Here is an 18424-nt window from a genome sequence, read left to right as displayed (position 1 = left end):
TATCTGACTGGTGAGTTTCAGAGAATGGATTCAGTATGCTTGGCTCAGGACTTGAGTTCCCTGGCTGTTTCGCATGTCAGCCTGCCTGCAGAGGGTGCAGTCTGGTCCGATTTGCCATGCCTGCCCTAGGGGAAGAGGCCCCAGCTGTACAGAAGACAGAGATTGAGGGCTGAGGGCTGCCACCTGCAGGGGTAAAACACCAGTAAGCCCATACAGATGCAGAGCTAAAGTCAGGTTCACTCATCAGCTAGCATTTTAACCCATCTGATTCCTGGGTCTTATTTCGGCATTGACTCCAACCTGGTGAATGAAGACAGACTTCCTATTTATGTCTTGCACCCAGAACTTCATAGAGATTAAAAAATATTTTTGAGGAGACCAAAATAATCTGGAAGACAGAGTAACTTCTTTCCTTCCTTTCCTCCTCTCCTCCTTCCAAACGTGTAAGTCCCTACCGAAGGGATATACAAATGAAGACAAAATCACTGCTCTTATAGAATGTATGTATCTAGTTATAGTGCAATGGAATACGTGCTACAATGGAAAGGTGCATATGGTACTGTTGAGCACAAAGAAGAGAACACCTAGTTCTGACCCGCAGAGAATGACAAGAGGAGGCTACGACGAAATTATACTTTAGAACTGAGCTTGGAAGGATCAGTAGATATGAGCCAGGTGAACACAGGGAGCAAGGCTTGTTCCTGACCAAAGAGATGGACATGTGGCAAAGGCAAAGACAACAATTATGTCATATTTATGACATAAAATTACTTTGGAAAAAACGAAAATACTTTGAAAAAAGAAATGTAGAATATGGTTCAACTGTAAAAAAATCTTCAATATTTTCCCCAAAGAGTTTAGATGTTATTCTGTGACTGTAAGAGCCATTATAGGTTTCTGAGGAAGGGACAGGTATAAGGCAGTTGTATTTTAGAAGAATTCGTAGCCCATGCAGCCAAAGGTTTTTGATCATGTAGCCTTATCAGCCAAACATGTCGAATGTACTTCCAAGATGTGTTTATTCATAAATATATATGTACTGCTCTAATATGTACATAATAAAGGGGCGCCTGGGTGGCTCAGTTGGTTAAGCGTCCAACTTCAGCACAGGTCATGATCTCACAGTTCATGGGTTCGAAACCCCGCATCGGGCTCTGTGCTGACAGCTCAGAACCTGGAGCCTGCTTCAGATTCTGTGTCTCCTTCTCTCTCTGCCCCTCCCCTGCTTGCACTCTGTCTCTTTCTCTCTCAAAAATAAATAAATATTAAAAAAAAATCTTTAAAAGATATGTACATAATAAAGCATATGAAAAACAAATTTAAAAAGGAGATGAAGACTAAATAAATAATCATTGTGATTTTATCTCAATGTGGCTTAAAAAAGCTCACATATGAAGTATATGAAGTATCAGCTCTGTTTACTTACTGGTCACTTGGGCTTGCATATTGGTATTATCTTCAACAGGCAGTATCTATGCGAAATCCTTAAGTCACATTTCAATTTTTATGAATTAAAAACTATATAACCTAGCTTACGTATCCACTTAACTGGGCACAAGTAACGTGTAAAACTTCACAGTGCCCTGACAACTTCTGCTATGTCCATTTTTCCCTCAAGACACTCTGGGTACTGTATGTAATAATCTACAGACAGAATGAGAAAGAATGCATTGCCAGTCTGTGTATAAAATAGTAGAGAAACTTATTTTTCCCCCCAGTAGGCGCATAATGAAAAAAAAGCTCTAACATTGTCCTCTTGTAGACCAATAGACAATCTGAGCACCACCATTTTGGAGAGCACTCGCGTTAACGATATATTGGAGGGGGAGATATAACTGGAGAAAAAGACCAAGAGTAATCCAAGTTTGTGGTGACTGGAAGGATGGAGGAAGGTATAAAATAAAAGAAAACATAGAAAAAGCATACGGATAGACAGCTATGTAAAAAAACCAACAGAGCAAAATGTTCATGGTAATATCTCAGTGGTGGGTAAATTACTGTAAAATTCTTGCCGTTTTTCTATACAGTGGAAAATTTTCATAATAATGTATTGGCAAAGTATTGAACAAAGAAAGAGGAGCAGGGATTGGAAACAATATAGGGAATACAGCAAGAGGTGAGGAAGGAGCAAATAGAACTCTGAACCTCTGGCCCAGATGATTATGAGCACGGTGCCTGTGACAGAAAGAGGGATGGGGTGACTTTAGGAGAAAGATGTTCAGTTAAGTTTTAAATATGTGTATTAGAGGGGTGCCTGGGTGGCTCAGTTGGTTAAGCGTCCGACTTTGGCCCAGGTCAGGATCTCACGGTTCGTGGGTTTGAGCCCTGCATTGGGCTTTGTGATGACAGCTCAGAGCCTGGAGCCTGTTTCAGATTCTGTGTCTCCCTCTCTCTCTGCCCCTCCCCCACTCGCGCTCTGTCTCCATCTCAAAAATAAACATTAAAAAAAATTTTTAAATATGTTTATTAGAAGTGCTACTTAAGCAATTTTTAAAAAAAGTCTCAAATGCAGTAGGAAATACAGAAACAGAAGTCAAAACAGGACAATACTAGAGAGTCAATAAGGGGGCCAGCCAGCTATAGTAAATTAATGGTTAAGTCTATGAAAAGAAATACATTGTACAAGGGAAAAGAGAAAAAGGCATACAACTGCGCTGCAACAATCAGTGGGCAGGAAAAGGAAACGGAGACGAGCAATAGAGACATGCCCAAGAAGACTAAATACCGCATTTACGAGCTTTCAAAGGTAAAATTCTCTGGGATTATATATTCTAGTTTACCTTTACAGGAGATGATTTCACCATATGGAACTTACTGATGAAAGCCTTTAGACAAGGGAGGTACGTCATAAGAAATGATTTAGGGGCGCCTGGGTTGGCTCAGTTGGTTGAGCGTCCGACTTCAGCTCATGTCATGATCTCGCAGTTTGTGAGATTGAGCCCCATGCCAGGCTCTGTGCTGACAGAGCCTGCTTGGGATTCTCTCTCTCTCCCTCTCTCTGTCCCTCCCCAGCTCATGCGCTTGCACCCGCTGTCTCGAGCTCTCTCTCTCAAACATTACAAAAATAAATAAAACAAATAATTTATATACAACAAAATACAGAGATCTTAAATGCTCAATTATAGAAGAGTTTTGGCAACTGCCATATGCCTTCCTAACTACTGCCCCAAACAAGGTGGAGAATATATTCATTACTCCAGAGAATTATTTCAACTCACCCACTTCCCGGTTCCCCACCTCATTTTCCAACTTCTTGCAGCAAAGATGAGTCTGCCTGTTCTCAGACTTTAATTAATGGATAATTGAGTACCCGTTCTTTTGTTCTGGCTTATTCTATTCAACGTTTCTGAGATTGATCCATGTTGTTGAGTGTTATCAACAGTTTTTTCTTTTTATTGATGAGTAGTATTTCACTGCATGAATATACCAAAAATTCTTTAACCATTCTTCTGTTGATGGATATTTGGGATGTTTCCAGGTCTGTGTTATTATGAATAAGGCTGTCGTGATCATTCAGGTGAAGTCTTTTTGGGAACATATGTTTTTCATTTCTCTTGAGACAATGCCCTATGGGCAACTGCCAAAAGTTCTCCAAAGTGTTCACATAATTTTACATCCCTACCAACTAGTGAAAGTTCCAGGTGCTCTACAATCTCACCAATCTTTGGTACCCTTCAGTGTATTGGGCTCTAGCCCTTCCAGGGTGTGAATGGCCTCTCACTGTAGCGATGACTAATGATGATAAGCACCTTTTCATGTCCTTATTGTCTATTCTCTTGTCTACTTTGGTCAAGTGTCCAAGTTCTTTGGCCATTTTAAAAAAACCTTATTGAGGTACAGTTTGCATATTATAAAATTAATCTGTTTTGAATATTCAATTCAATGAGTTTTAATAATTAACTGAGTTGTGAAACCATCACCATAATTCAGTTTAAGAAGATTTCCATCACCCCAGTAAGATCCCTCATGCTGGGGGTGCCTGGGTGGCTCAGTAGGTTAAGTATCTGACTCTTTATTTTGGCTCAGGTCACGATCTCACGGTTCATGAGATTGAGCCCCGTGTCAGGCTCTGTGTTGACAGTGTGGAGGCTGCTTGGGATTCTTTCTCTCTTCCTCTGCCCCTCCCCCGCTCACACTCTCTCTCAAAATAAACATTTACAAAGAGGGAAAAAAAAGATCCCTCATACTCTTAATCTCTTAATCCCTTAATCTCTATTCCCATCCTCACTGCTGGGCAACCACCAGTAATCTTTCTGCCTCTATAGCTTTGCTTATTCCAGACATTTCATATAAATGGAATCATGCAGTAGTTGGTCTTTTGTATCTAGTTTCTGTCACCCAGAATAACATTTTGAGGTTTGCTCATGTTGTAGTATGTATATGATTTCATTCCTTTTTATTGCCGAATAGTATTCTATTACATGATTACACCAGATTTTATCTATCCATTCATTGGCTGATGGACATGTGAATTGTTTCCTCTTTTGGGCTTTTATGAATAATGCTTCTCTGAATATTTACAGGCAAGTCTTTGTGGGCATATGTTTTCATTCCTTTTGGGTAGGCACCTAGAAGTGGAATTGTGAGGAGATATGGTAAATTTATATTTAATATTTTAAGAAACTGCCAAACTGCTTTCCAAAGCAGTTGTACCATTTTACATCTGCCCAGCACCTTATAAGGGTTACCATTTCTTCTCATCCTCACCACCGTTTGTTATTATCTGTTTTTTTTCTGATTATAGTCATTCTAGTGGATAAAGTGGTATATCACTGTGGTTTTAATTTGCATCTCCCTAATGACTAATGATGTTAAGTATATTTCCTAGTGGTTATTGGACATTTGTGTATCTTCTTTGGTGAAATGCCTATTTAAACATTTTGCTCATTTTAAGGGTTCCTGGGTGGCTCAGTTGGTTAAGCATTTGGACTTCGGCTGAGGTCCATGATTTCGTGGTTCGTGGGTTTGAGCCCCATGTCGGGCTCTGACAGCTCAGACCCTGGAGCCTGCTTTGGATTCTGTATCTCCTCTCTCTCTGCCCCTCCCCCATTTGTGCTCTATCAAAAAAAATTTTTTTTAAATAATTAAAAAAAATTAGTATTTTGCTCATTTTAAATTTTAGGTTTTTGTCTTATTAATGAGTTTTAACTGTTCTTTATAGATTCAGGATACAATTCCTTTGTCAGATACATATTGCAAAACCTGGGGCTTTGACTATTCATTTTCTTAATGGTGTCTTTTGATGAATAAAAATTTAAAATTTTTATTAAGTCCTATTTATCAAGTTTTACTTTTTTTCTTTTTTTAAGTAGGCACCATACCCAGCATGAAGCCCAACACAGGGCCTGAACTCATGACACTACGATCAAAACCAGAGTTGAGATCAAGAGCTGGACATTTAACTGACTGAGCCACCCATGTGTCCCTCAAGTTCTTCTTTTATGGCTCATGTTTTTTGTGGTCTGCATAAGAAATCTTTGCTAATCCCAAAGTTATGAAAATATTCTCCTAAATTTTCCTCTAAAAGCTTCATGGTTCTAGCTTTTATGATTGGGTCTTTGATTCATCTGAAAGTAATTTTTGTGTATGGAGTCAGGTATAGTTGAAGTTCATTTTTCCTCATGAATATACAGTTTTCCCAGCACCACTTGATAAAGATCCTCCTCTTATATTGAATTGATTGGCACCTGGGATGCAGTTTAAGTGATCACATATTGTGCATCTATTTTTGGATGCTCTGCTCTGTTCCAATGGTCTGCTTGTCTATCCTATGTCAATACCACACAGCCTTGATTATTGAGCTTTACACTAACTCTTCAAATCTGGTAGCCTACATCCCTTACCTCTGCCCTTTTTAAGACTATTTGGCTAACTGGGGCCTTGTATTTTTATATGTATTTTAGAACTGGCCTGTCAATTTCTTTAAGACAGACTTACAGGATTTTTATTGGGATTGTATGGAATCAAGATACCAATTTAGGGAAAACGAACATCATTAACAATACTGTGTCATTCAATCTATGAACACAGTGTATCTCCTTAATTATTTAAGTCTTCATTAAGTTCTTGCAGGGATGTTTTGTAGTTTTCAGTTTATCTCGTGCGTCTTTCAGTAGGTCTGTACATCTTTAGTAGATTTGCTCCAAGGTAATTTTTCTTTATATCATTGCAAACAATTTTAAAATAATTCCATTTTCCAATTGGTTGTTCCTAGAAAAACTTTTAATATTGCAGTCATGCTGAATGAAATGTGTAACTTTTTTTTTAATAGATTGGAGTTCAATCTATAGGAAGACTATCTGAACCTCATTCTTAGCCATTCATCTTTTTTTAAATATTTATTTATTTATGAAGGAGAGAGAGATAGAGCATGAGCAGGGGAGGGGCAGAGAGAAGAGAGAGACACAGAATCTGAAACAGGTTCCAGGCTCTGAGCTGTCAGCACAGAGCCTAACACGGGGCTCGAACCCATGAGCCATGAGATCATGACCTGAGCCCAAGTCAGATGCTTAACTGACTGAGCCACCCAGGCACCCCAGAGCCCTTTATTTTTTTAACCAAGGTAAATAATTTCTGATGCAGTGATACAAAATGAATGCAAATTTTATTCATCCTCACTCTATATTCAAGAAGGGACAGCAAACAATTTTGGTTGGGGTAAATTCTATATCTATGTATAAGACTAGACTATTAGACACTGTGTGATACACATAAGACAGGCAAGCATTATTATCTAAGAATTCTTAGAGAAATTTTTCTACTAAGCAGTAAAAATTGTGTGTGGGCAGGAGTGGCAGGTTGGGGTACGTTAGAGACTTTCATTGAGTTGCTACTGACAGTCTAAATGAAAGATTAGCCGAGGTACGTGGGTGGCTCAGTCGGTTAAGCATCTGACTTCAGCTCAGGTTTCCTAAGTTCGAGCCCCACATCAGGCCCTGTGCTGACAGCTTGGAGACTGGAGCCTGCTTCTGATTCTGTGTCTCCCTCTCTCTGCCCCTCCCCTGCTCATGCTCTCTCTCAAAAAAATAAACATTAAAAAAAAAAATTAAAAAACTGAATGAAAGAGTAGCCATAAATAATAGCATATCTGTCCTAGTGATACTAAATTAAATATATTTTTGAAGGTTCAACAGCCATGATGAAGCTACCCTGTGGTGGAGAATGTACCTAACTTATGAAAATACTTGTTTAGAAATTTTAAAATTTGTCTTTAAAACAAATGTAAAACAAAGGGCAATGTATTTTTATTAAGACTTTCAAAAAAGATTTCACTGTATAATCCTCAAAAAGAGAGAAATAAAGTCTCTCATAAAATTAGATGCAATGACATAATTATCAGGGTCAGCTGAGTACAATATCCACCCATTGGTTATGTGCTTCTGCACATTATGGTTTTTAGGGTTTTGGAAAAGTCACTAAGCAAGAAGAACAATGCGGGATTAAGAGGATAAGTACAGTATAAAAGATTTCTGAATCTCTACCTCCATCTTCACAGTCTTCAGGGGCTTTGGCTTTCTTACAAAGACGAGGATCCAACCAGGTGGTTGTCTTGGTATTGTGGCTGCAGAATAAAGATTTCAGTTAGAAACAGCAAAATAAAGAGGGAGAAAAGTATTTCAAAAGCAAAGATCAAAAGTGACTAAAAGGTATGATGTTTGCACATTTATCTCTGCCAGGCTCTGTTTGTACACCTCGGATTCGATAATCCTACTTTCTCAGTCTGCTACTTTGAAATTGCCATAAAGGGAAGGTAATGCCAGTGGTACTAATTTGAGAAAGACGACTGTAGGGAAGGGGTGAAATTCCAAGTACAGGCTAACAGATGCTTATTTAAGCAGTCAGAAATGTTTCAAAGGGTGGGGACATAGCCCCATACTGTGCATTATCCAGTCGAAAAAGCTGCATTAAAACCCTTGTTTGGTGCTGGCTGAATTCCTCCCTCCCTCCCTTCAAAAAAACACTGTATTTCTTGAGTACCTGTGATGTGTGGGCATTGTGCTGAGAGCTGGGAAGATAGTGATGAACAGACAGATTCGCTGCCCTCAAAAGGGCTCTTTAAAATAAGAGTTTAGCAAAATTAAAAGTTTCTAAGCGTCTTTCTGCAACATGCAAGTAAAAATGATGGGTATAGTTAGTTAAACTCTACTCTACAAAACAAAGTTTTCATCGGTATGGACATACGCTGAATAGAGAAAAGAAAGCAGGAACCAAAAGACTCCCCCCATCTATCCCTCACACACATTCCTTTTTAGAAAGCAGGCCACAGACGCTTTCCAAGAGCAATGCCACCATTCAGCAGATACTAATTCTAAACCCAAACCATCGCACTGCTGTGTAGACAAACAGTGTTATAGTTTAAACATCTGAAATAGGTGGATATTAAAGAAAGAAATAACTGGAGGAAATTATACGGGAAGACAACAAAATGTAAATTGAAGTTATTATCAAAGTAGTATGAGAATATCATTCCTTGATGTCTTTATAATGAGACAAACTCCCTAATCTGTATGTTAATTACTCTTAGGAAATTAAGCCAACGGTTTCAGGGAATTAATCATATCTTCTATGCCTTTCCTAACTCCTGAGCTAACCAGGGCTGTGTGCAACCCCTTCTTACACATTGCCAGGTATGATACCAGCTGGTAGACTGTGGTAGAAACACTTGGGTGTGCTGAATAATGGATAATCGAATCAGAGAAACTGGGGTTGTTTCTAGAAAGATTGTGTTACCCATTCTGTCAAAGAGATAATTTCTCCACACTCAAGTCAGTTAAATAGATTTTAGAAACATGAAAAGGATCAGGACTCCAAAGAGGCTTAGCAACATGTAGATTGTTAGGAAAAAAAAAATCATGCATGTATCTTGCTAGACCAAATTCACAACTGTTACTTGAGAAAAGCTTAACACTTTGGTTCCAGGGACCCCAAATGTTTATTGCTAAGTTAGCAAATGTAGGCAATCTCCTAGGACTTTACCCAGTATTTCCCAAGGTGAAGAAATGCCTGTAGGAGCTATCCCTAAAACATGACAGCTAAAAGCTACAGACCTAGATTAATATTCTTTTCTTACAGATGCATGATTTAATAGCAGCAGTAAGATCAAATACATTAGCTATAGCAAACAGAAGAGCTTTGGGTAGCAGCAAATATTTGGCTATCTTGCAGTTATGAACCCTTTATCAGATATGTGATTTGCAAATATTTTCTCGTATCCTGCAGGTTGCTTTTTCACTCGTTGATTGCTTCCCTTTGCTGCATAGTTTTTAAGTTTGACGAAGTCCCATTCGTCTACTTCTGCTTTTGTTGTCTGCAGTTTTTGTGTCATATCCAAGAGGTCCTTGCCAAAGTCAATGCCATGAAACCTTGCCCCTGTGTCTTCTAGGAGTTTTACGGTTTCAGGTCTTATATTTAGGTCTTTAATGTATTTTAATAATATTCAACCATAAAGGCATTTCTTTTATAAATTCTCTCCCCTCTCTGTAATCTACTACTTTATCCCCGTTTGCAGGATAAAGGACTGTCAGATTCAAGGTCTCATACGTTGCTTCTAAAGATACTCTAGCCTCTTCTAATGACTCTACAACTTACTTGGGGATTTATTTCTAAAATCATAATGAAAGTCCAAAGTTTAAATTACCCTTGAAAAACCCCTTAAATTATCCACAGAGAAGAATATAACGGATTTTTTCTATTCTGCATAATCCTTGTCATTAACGTTTATGTAAGTGTATAATGTAAGTAATAATGTACCATATATGGTAAAAACAATACAATACACACAAAATCTACATGTTTTAAATACTAAAATCCCCTTGGTAAAGCAAGATGCTCACTCTATGGGAAGGATGTGGAATTTGGGACCAAATGAAGAAACAGATTCAAGTCTCCCACTCCTAATTCATTTTTAAGTATATGTTTCTTGACTGCAGTGTCCAGCCCTCAATATTTTAACTGTTATTTAACTGTTATACTCTGTAACTTCACTGCATTCATATTCTACCTCTGGGCAAATTATTTTAAAGATGAGAATGACAGCTGCGTTAGAACATAAAAATGCTTCACAATGAAACTTCCAAAAAATCATTTATTCATACTGATGATATAAAAATCATTTATTATATTATTCTCTGGTCTAAACCATATAAAATTTTAGGTTTATCAAATACATGTGGTTCTATATCTCTATAAATATATTTATATTAATAGTGCTTTCTCATAAATTAGGTTTTATCAATTTATATTGTACCAATTAGTCTGAGGATCAGTGATGGTTCCCTCCTATATTATTCAACTACACTGCTTGAATACATCTAGAACTGAAAATATTAAGCTCAGATAATAAATATGTCCTCCCTCCAGATGATGGTAATTCTTGAAATGCTCATTAAGTTAAGTTAGCCAATCTACCAAAAGTTTAAAAAAACAGCCAGGCAAAATACTCTTCATTCCTACATTTTTCATTATTCATGACAAACCTGTTTTTAATCCTCTTGTTTTTAAAAAACCAGAAGTCAAATACACTATTCCTTTATCCAAGTCAAATAAAAATGAAATATCATCCAGGGAAATCATCAGATTTAGGATCAACTGTTACTTGTATGAAAAAATATATATATTTTTAATGTTTATTTATTTTTGAGAGAGACAGAGCAGAAGTTGGGAGTGGCAGACAGAGAAGGAGACACAGAGTCTGAAGCGGGCTCCAGGCTCCAAGCTGTCAGCACAGAGCCCAGTAGGGGGCCTGAACTCACAAACCGGGAGATCATGATCTGAGCTGAAGTCAGATGCTCAACTGGCTGAACCACCCAGGTGCCCCAATCTTTTTAAAGAAATATAAAAGAAATGGAAGCCTTGTGAAATGAGAATTTAAAAATGTTAAGACAAGCCTCACAGTGACGGGCGTGTTAGAAGAGATACAGACATTTGCTTACTCAATGAAGTAGATCATCCCCGTGTCGGTGTAGGCCATTTCCCAGTTTTTGGGCAGTGGTTCCAGGTTCTCATCTCTCATCATATAATTTCTGAAGTCCATGGAGCTATTTGTTTGGTTATAACTCGGGACAGTCTTCATCCAATCAGAGGACTCAGAATGCCTCTCTCTGTTTTCTGCCATTCAAAACAGAACAGTGTGCAAAGTCGGTAAAGTTACATTCTCTTCAGACAGCTCTCTGCACTTCTAACAAAATGCCAGACATTCACTGCAAATTTCCTTGTATAATATGTCCACGTTTGGCTGTAAAATTTTTGAAGTGACAAACATACTAAATTTTTTTCATTTGCTAAGTGACATTAACCCAGGATAGCATCTCTGATGTCGTCTGGGAAAGAAGCAAAAAATAACACTGGAATCAATTCAGTACATAGTGAATACATATCTGTCACAGTACTACCAGCGACAGCAGCTGCAGTGGCTCTTACGCTGTCCTTTTATAATTCCAGGCTCTAGTTTAACTCATAATCTTCACAGCAACCCTGTTTATTATTTACTAATTCTAATAATTTATCAATATAATATTAATTATATTTATTATACTATTTATCCCTCCTATTCTGTTTTACAGATTATAGATGAGGACACTAAGGCACAGTGAGGTTTTAGTCAAGGTCAAGCAGCTAATGATAGCAAAGTTGGGTTTCACAGCAATAGCACTGCTAGGAATTTACCCAAGGGATACAGGAGTGCTGATGCATAGGGGCACTTGTACCCCAATGTTTATAGCAGCACTCTCAACAATAGCCAAATTATGGAAAGAGCCTAAATGTCCATCAACTGATGAATGGAGAAAGAAATTGTGGTTTATATACACAATGGAGTACTACGTGGTAATGAGAAAGAATGAAATATGGCCTCTTGTAGCAATGTGGATGGAACTGGAGAGTGTTATGCTAAGTGAAATAAGCCATACAGAGAAAGACAGATACCATATGTTTTCACTCTTAGGTGGATCCTGAGAAACTTAACAGAAACCGTGGGGGAGGGGAAGAAAAAAAAAAAAAAAAAGAGGTTAGAGTGGGAGAGAGCCAAAGCATAAGCGACTCTTAAAAACTGAGAACAAACTGAGGGTTGATGGGGGGTGGGAGGGAGGGGAGGGTGGGTGATGGGTATTCAGGAGGGCACCTGTTGGGATGAGCACTGGGTGTTGCATGGAAACCAATTTGACAATAAATTTCATATATTGAAAAAAAAAAAAGAAGAGTATTTGACAAACTGCAAAAACAAAAACAAAAACAAAAACAAAGTTGGGTTTCAAATCTAAGTGGTTCACACTCTTAACTGCTATACCAATCTGTCTCGTACACATTTAACACAGGTCTTTAAAATGATACTAGTTTTTTTTTTTTTTTTTAATTACACTCAACAGACTTCCTATTGCCAAATGTAATTCTGTTGGTAATATTAAAGTCCTTTTAGTGTCCCGGAGTCCATAACGTAAGTAAGAATAAAATTTGGTTACTGTCTAGGGAATTCACAATTCATGCACTTAAACCTCATTTTTAGACTTATGAGATAACAACTCCAAACTGCAGGCAATGCCTTGGAATCAAGAATCTTAGAAGAGCCTTTAGGTATCATTACATATAGTACTTCTACTCCAACTGTCCTTTATCCAAACGAGTTCTACAATCCATTAATACTACCTACTACCTTTCACTGTCCCTCGTCGTATCTTCATTGCCCTACTCATGTAACTGAAATTCCATGATCAAGCATGATAATCACTCCCTTGCAAACAAACACTACTACTGATTCCTTTGCCTCAACCTTACTTCATCATACGTGCCCAGCTGAACAATAATAACTCTGCTTACATCTTTCCCCCTGCTCTACAGCAGCACATGTAGCTGAATACAGGCAACACTAACTAGTTCACTTTTGATTTATGACCACTAAGCTCAAGAGGGCATTTAACGATGTACGATAATCACAGGAAATTTTAGTCCATTCACTCTGCCACTCTCCCAGATAACCATTTCATACCTTCCTTCTCCTTAAATCTACCATTACTTCTCCCTTATCCCTAATCTCATTTGGATGACTTTGTTTCCTGCACACAGCTAAATCCAATGATCAATTCTCAGTGACCATCTTACGTGAGCTATCAGTGGCATCTGAGAGTTTATCATTCTCTTTCCCTGGCTTCCAGGACACTCTACCCTCCTGGTGTGCTTTCTAGCTCACTGGCTTTTCTCAGTCTCCCCGAGCTCCATGTATTAGAGGCCTTCTCAGGGTTCAGTCTTTGGACCTTTTCTCTTCTCTTTCTATATACTTACTCTCTTGTGGATCTCATTCAGTGTCATTACTCTGCAATGACAGCTCTACACGCTGTATGCTGATGATGTCCACATATGCATCTTCAGACCAGCCATAGACCTTTAAATCCAACTTCAAACATGACATTTCCATCTGGCTGTCTAGTGAGCATCTCAAGCTCAAATACCCCAGTGTGAGCCCCTAACACCCTTTGCCAACCCAAACTGACTCCTCTTTAAATCTACCTCATCTCAATAAATGCAGCTCCATTCTTCCAGATATTCCATCTAAAACCCATGAAATGATCTTTGTTCTCTTGGGCCTCATATCCAGTCTGTCGGCAAATGTTACTCATTTGTAAGTGGCTCAGACCACTTCCTACCTGTCATGCTTTAATCAGGTCCAAACCAATATTTCTCACTTAAATTACAACCTCTTAACTAGCATCGCTGTTCATGCCCATGCCCTCCTACTGCCTGTTTTCTTTAATTTAATTTAATTCTATTTTATTTCATTTCTTTAGAGGGTGAGAGCAGGGGAGGGGCAGAGGGAGTGGGAGAGAGTGAATCCCAAGCAGGCTCCCTGCTCAGTGTGGAGTCTGACGCAGGGCTTGCTCTCACAACCGTGAGATCATGACCTGGGCCAAAATCAAAAGTCAGACACTTAAGCAACTGAGCCACCCAGACGCATCATCCTACTGCCTATTTTCAATGTGAAGCAAGAATGAGTTTATTAAAATCTGTTTTATCCAGTTCTGCTTCTACTCAAATCCCTAAGTGGTTTCTCATCTCAAAATAAAAAGCAAATTATTTTTTTAAAAAAGCCAAATTCTTCCAACGACCTATAAGATCCTATGTAATACCCGTTTCCACATCCCCCAATCATTATCTGACTGACTTCACTGCTTATTATTTTATTCCCTTCCATTACTCTCATCCAACACATATAATGCATTGTCCACACTGTATCCAACTATATTGGTCTTCTTGCCTTTGTCGGAATATTCCAGGTATACTCCCACCTCAGGGCATTTGTATTAAGAATTCCCTCTGGCTGGGATGTTTTTCTCCCAGGTATTTTGAGCTTACACCCCCACTTCTTTCAAAGTCCTCTTCTCAGTGAGATCTTTTCTGCCGCTCTATTTAAAACCACAAACTTTGGTCACCACTATCTTTTATCCTTTTCCCCCTCTGCTTTTTCTCTTTAGCACTCTCTAATATATGCTATTCATCTATGTTGGATAATTCTGTCTCTTCCCACTAGAAGGCAAAGGTCATAAAGACAGGGGCTTTTGTCTGTTTTGTTCGGTATTTTATTTCTAGCTGTTAGAAAAATGCCTAGCACTTAGCCTAGCAGGTGCTTAATAAATATTTGTTGAATGCATAGTTTTAATAAAACACAGGATTCATTCTCCAGGCAAAAAAAAAAAAGTGACAGAAATTAAAACTCATTCAATGTGGAAATCAATCTGAAAGAGAGTTACATTCCTGGGATAGAAGTATTTTGCAGAAAAGCTCTAATACTTTTCTGATTATGGTTCAAAATGACTGTAAAGGAGTTTGCTTAATAGCCAATGACTTGAAAATACTGTTCATATAGTAAACACCTTAGAAAAAAAATGTTAGCATTATTACATAACATATGTCATCCTACATGGGTATATCAGCATTCTTACATTAATTCTTCAGCAATATATAAAATAATATACAACATTGTTGGGGGGGGGCGCCGAGGTGGCTCAGTCGGTTGAACGTCTGACTCGATTTCAGATCAGGTCAGGATCTCACGCGGTTCACAAGATCGAGCCCCATGTCCCGTTCTGCATTGACACTGCAGCGCCTGCTTGGGATTCTCTCCCTCTCCCTCTCTCTATGCCCCTTCCCCATTTGTGCTAAGTAAATAAATAAACTTTAAAATAAGTTAAACAAAATAATGTACATATTGGTATACACAAATAAGTCTTTACCTATTCTCTCCCTACTTACCTCCCCTCAAAGTGTCAATTTTTTAAGGCAGGAGTTCTAGTTCCCAATCGCAACACACAAATGCACATTTCCGCAACTTTCACTAAGTGAACAGCTACGGTTAGTATTAATTCAGAAAAGACCAAGGCTTTTTCGTCATGACTTTTATTGTTTTTTCATTAAAATATTCTGAATATTTTCTCTTACAAAGAAGTGTATAATCCAGGGGAAGTGTCCTATGGTATCCACATGCAAATGGTAGTATACAAACTGCCTCCCACTCTTGGATATACTCCCTTTATTTACTATTAAAAAAAAATTTTTTTCTAATGTCTATTTATTTTTGAAGGAGAGAGAGAGCATGAGCGGGGAGGGTCGGAGAGAGGGAGACACAGAATCCGAAGCAGGCTCCAGACTGAGCTGTCAGCACAGAGCCTGCTGCAGGGCTCGAACCCACAGACCATGAGATCATAACCTGAGCCGAAGTCAGACACTTAACTGACCGAGCCACCCAAGCGCCCCAAACATGACCATCAAAAAGTTAGTAACATCTGGTTTAACAACTGGCTTCCATGACAAGCATAAAACGATGGAGGTTACAGACAGCCTTCTCTCTAGAGGAACTGCAGTGGTCACCAAAAGGCTCTTCATTAGAAGTAAAAACAGGGGGCGCCTGGGTGGCTCAGTCAGTTAAGTGTTCCACTTCGGCTCAGGTCACAATCTCGTGAGTTCGAGCCCTGCATCGGGCTCTGTGCTGACAGCTCGGAGCCTGGAGCCTGCTTCGGATTCTGTCTCCTTCTCTCTCCGCCCCTCTGTGTCTCCTTCTCTCTCCGCCCCTCCCCAACTTGTGCTCTGTCTCTCTGTGTCTCTCAAAAAATAAATAAACGTAAAGGAGTAAAAACAGAACATTTCTCCCCCTCAAATTAAGAACACAGAAGTTCCTATATTGGGACAGGTTCATGGTCTCTAATCCCAGTCTCAAACATTTAAAAATGTTAACAGACTTAATTTTGTGGGAGAGCAAAGCTCCCCTTAGAGTATGAGGAGTTCCCTTAACATCCGCTAAAGAATTAGACATGAATTCACCTAAATCTTTTTAGACCTGTTTTCAGTCTCTACACCCAAATATACTGGGGTCATTAATGTCAAACAGATTATGTGGCATAACTATGTGAGATGTTAGGACAATAAAACAGAACTCACACTCTGGAGGACACAAATGAATATATTAAGACAGTCAATACAATGTATGCAGCAAATTTTAGTAGATGATGAGGAAAAACATCAGAGGCTTTGGGAAAATAATATGGTAATGGGTTCTGCAAATTTGGGGATGTGATCAAATTCATTCATTTACTGGGTATCAATAAAATACTTTTTTAGTTCCTACTTTGTGCCAGGCACGGTTTATGGTGCAAGGGATACAACAATGATGCATGCAAAACTTCCAGCCCTTATGAAGTTCATATTCTAGTGTTGTGAATAAAAATATTATAATAAATAGCACTAAAATTAGTTCTGCTGTAATTCTGTGGCTTCCCACTTCTACTCTCAATTAGCAGGGTAAGAATCTCCTAAGCAACCACATTAGTTAGGGGTGCTCAAAAGATTCTCCACCACTAAATTTCTGTTGGTTTTGCATTTAATGAGAAATAAGAGAGTCAGGTTTGGAAATTTTCTTTGGGTGATTAAGAATTTAAATTCAACATATTGCTAACAAATATTTCAGGTAATTTTTACTGGCATGTTTCTGACCCCCTGCATTTTTAGTTGAAGGCTGGGTCTTAAAACTACATTTTGTTCATATCCTGTCGAGTAGGACTCACGCCAACCCGATTCCCATATCTTGGAGCCTCAAATATTTCGAGTCGCAGGGTAATGGCATATCACATTATTAGTAATGACAGCTTATTATTGACTTATCCAAACTTCCACTTGGTACAACTCATTTCAGCCTATGAGATGGCTGCCAGAGATACACTGTGTTCCATGTACAACCTTTTAGAAAAAAATTAGAATCGCAGACTTTGCGATAGATTTTACTACACAGACTTTGCGATAGATTTTACTACTTCTAATTCAGTGTCACGTTATAGTCAATACGGAAGATCAGTTAGAAGTGACTCATCTATTTACAAACCCGCATTTCCGCTGCCATTAATAGCTTCCTTGTCCTCATCTTCTTCCTCTTCAGGAAGAGAGCTGTCCATTCTCTCCATCTTGCTGACAGATGTGGTTCGCTTTCTTTGGGATTCTGTGTCAAACTCATTATCAAAGAGGACCTGATCAACTGGATCTGGCTGGAAAGGGCTGGGTTCTGCTGGAGGTTTGGGAGTTCCATAGAAGTTTCCTGAAATGGACAAAGTAATAGCAGCTGAAAGAACTGATGTTGAATTGAGAGTCAGAACAATATGACCCAGCATATGTCTCTGCCCTGATATCTCATACTGAGGCTTCTAATTGATCACCATTGGCCAAAAGGAAGCCAAAACACTTCTTCTTAGGAGTGGAGGAGGGAGAAAGAACAGAAAGAACTAATTTTTCAAGAGCCCTTTACCATGTATTTTCTAACATTATCTAACTTAAAGAAAAAAAAATGTTTAATGTTATTTTTGAGACAGTGAGAGAGAGGGAGAGAGAGCACGAGCAAAGGAGGGGCAGAGGAAGAGGGAGACATAGAATCTGAAACAGGGGCCAGGCTCTGAGCTGTCAGCACAGAACCTGACATGAGACCCGAACTCACGAACCACGAGATTTTGACCTGAGCCCAAGTCAGACACTTAACCGACTGAGCCACCCAGGCACCCCTAACATTATCTAACTTTTTAATACTGTTTGTACTAAGGATAGGAAGTTGACTTCATGTACATAGTTTATTTATTCCTACAGGGCTGGCTTTGCATGGGATCTAAATTAGAGCCTCGTTTGTGAATTTAAATGCATCAATGCTCTTGTGTAAGACTAATTGGCATAAGAAGTGGGAGTAAAGGAAGAGAAAACTAACTCAAATAATTTTGTTCTGATGTGCAACATAATGAACTATTTTGGTAAAACGAGGAAATATGTGGGTAAAGGATAAAGCTGAGAACTAACCAGTGTGTGTTGAAATGTAGGCTGTTTATGTAAAAGTAATTTTTAGGTTCTCTGAGCATTTTAATTATATTATTTTATTCGACAATTTATTGAACAGAGACATTATTAGCATAAT

The 18424-nt window shown here is 38.6% G+C and overlaps 1 protein-coding gene across 4 annotated transcripts in view; it reads right to left on the bottom strand.

Annotated features, from left to right (window-relative positions):
• Positions 1-18424, bottom strand: part of MAGI3 (membrane associated guanylate kinase, WW and PDZ domain containing 3) — a 245679-nt gene that overhangs the window by 60407 nt on the left and 166848 nt on the right. For all 4 annotated transcript variants that reach the window (XM_042953476.1, XM_042953480.1, XM_042953478.1 and 1 more), the window contains exons 4-6: positions 17357-17566; positions 10932-11106; positions 7482-7561 (exon numbers count right to left, since the gene is read on the bottom strand). In XM_042953476.1, coding sequence (XP_042809410.1) covers positions 7482-7561; positions 10932-11106; positions 17357-17566 — 465 coding nt within the window. The remainder of the gene's footprint in view (positions 1-7481; positions 7562-10931; positions 11107-17356; positions 17567-18424) is intronic.

Source organism: Panthera leo, chromosome C1, assembly GCF_018350215.1.
Source record: "Panthera leo isolate Ple1 chromosome C1, P.leo_Ple1_pat1.1, whole genome shotgun sequence".
In the NCBI taxonomy this organism is placed as follows: Eukaryota; Metazoa; Chordata; class Mammalia; order Carnivora; family Felidae; genus Panthera; species Panthera leo.
Note: the sequence above shows the minus strand (reverse complement) of the source record. Positions and strands in the feature narration are given on the sequence as shown.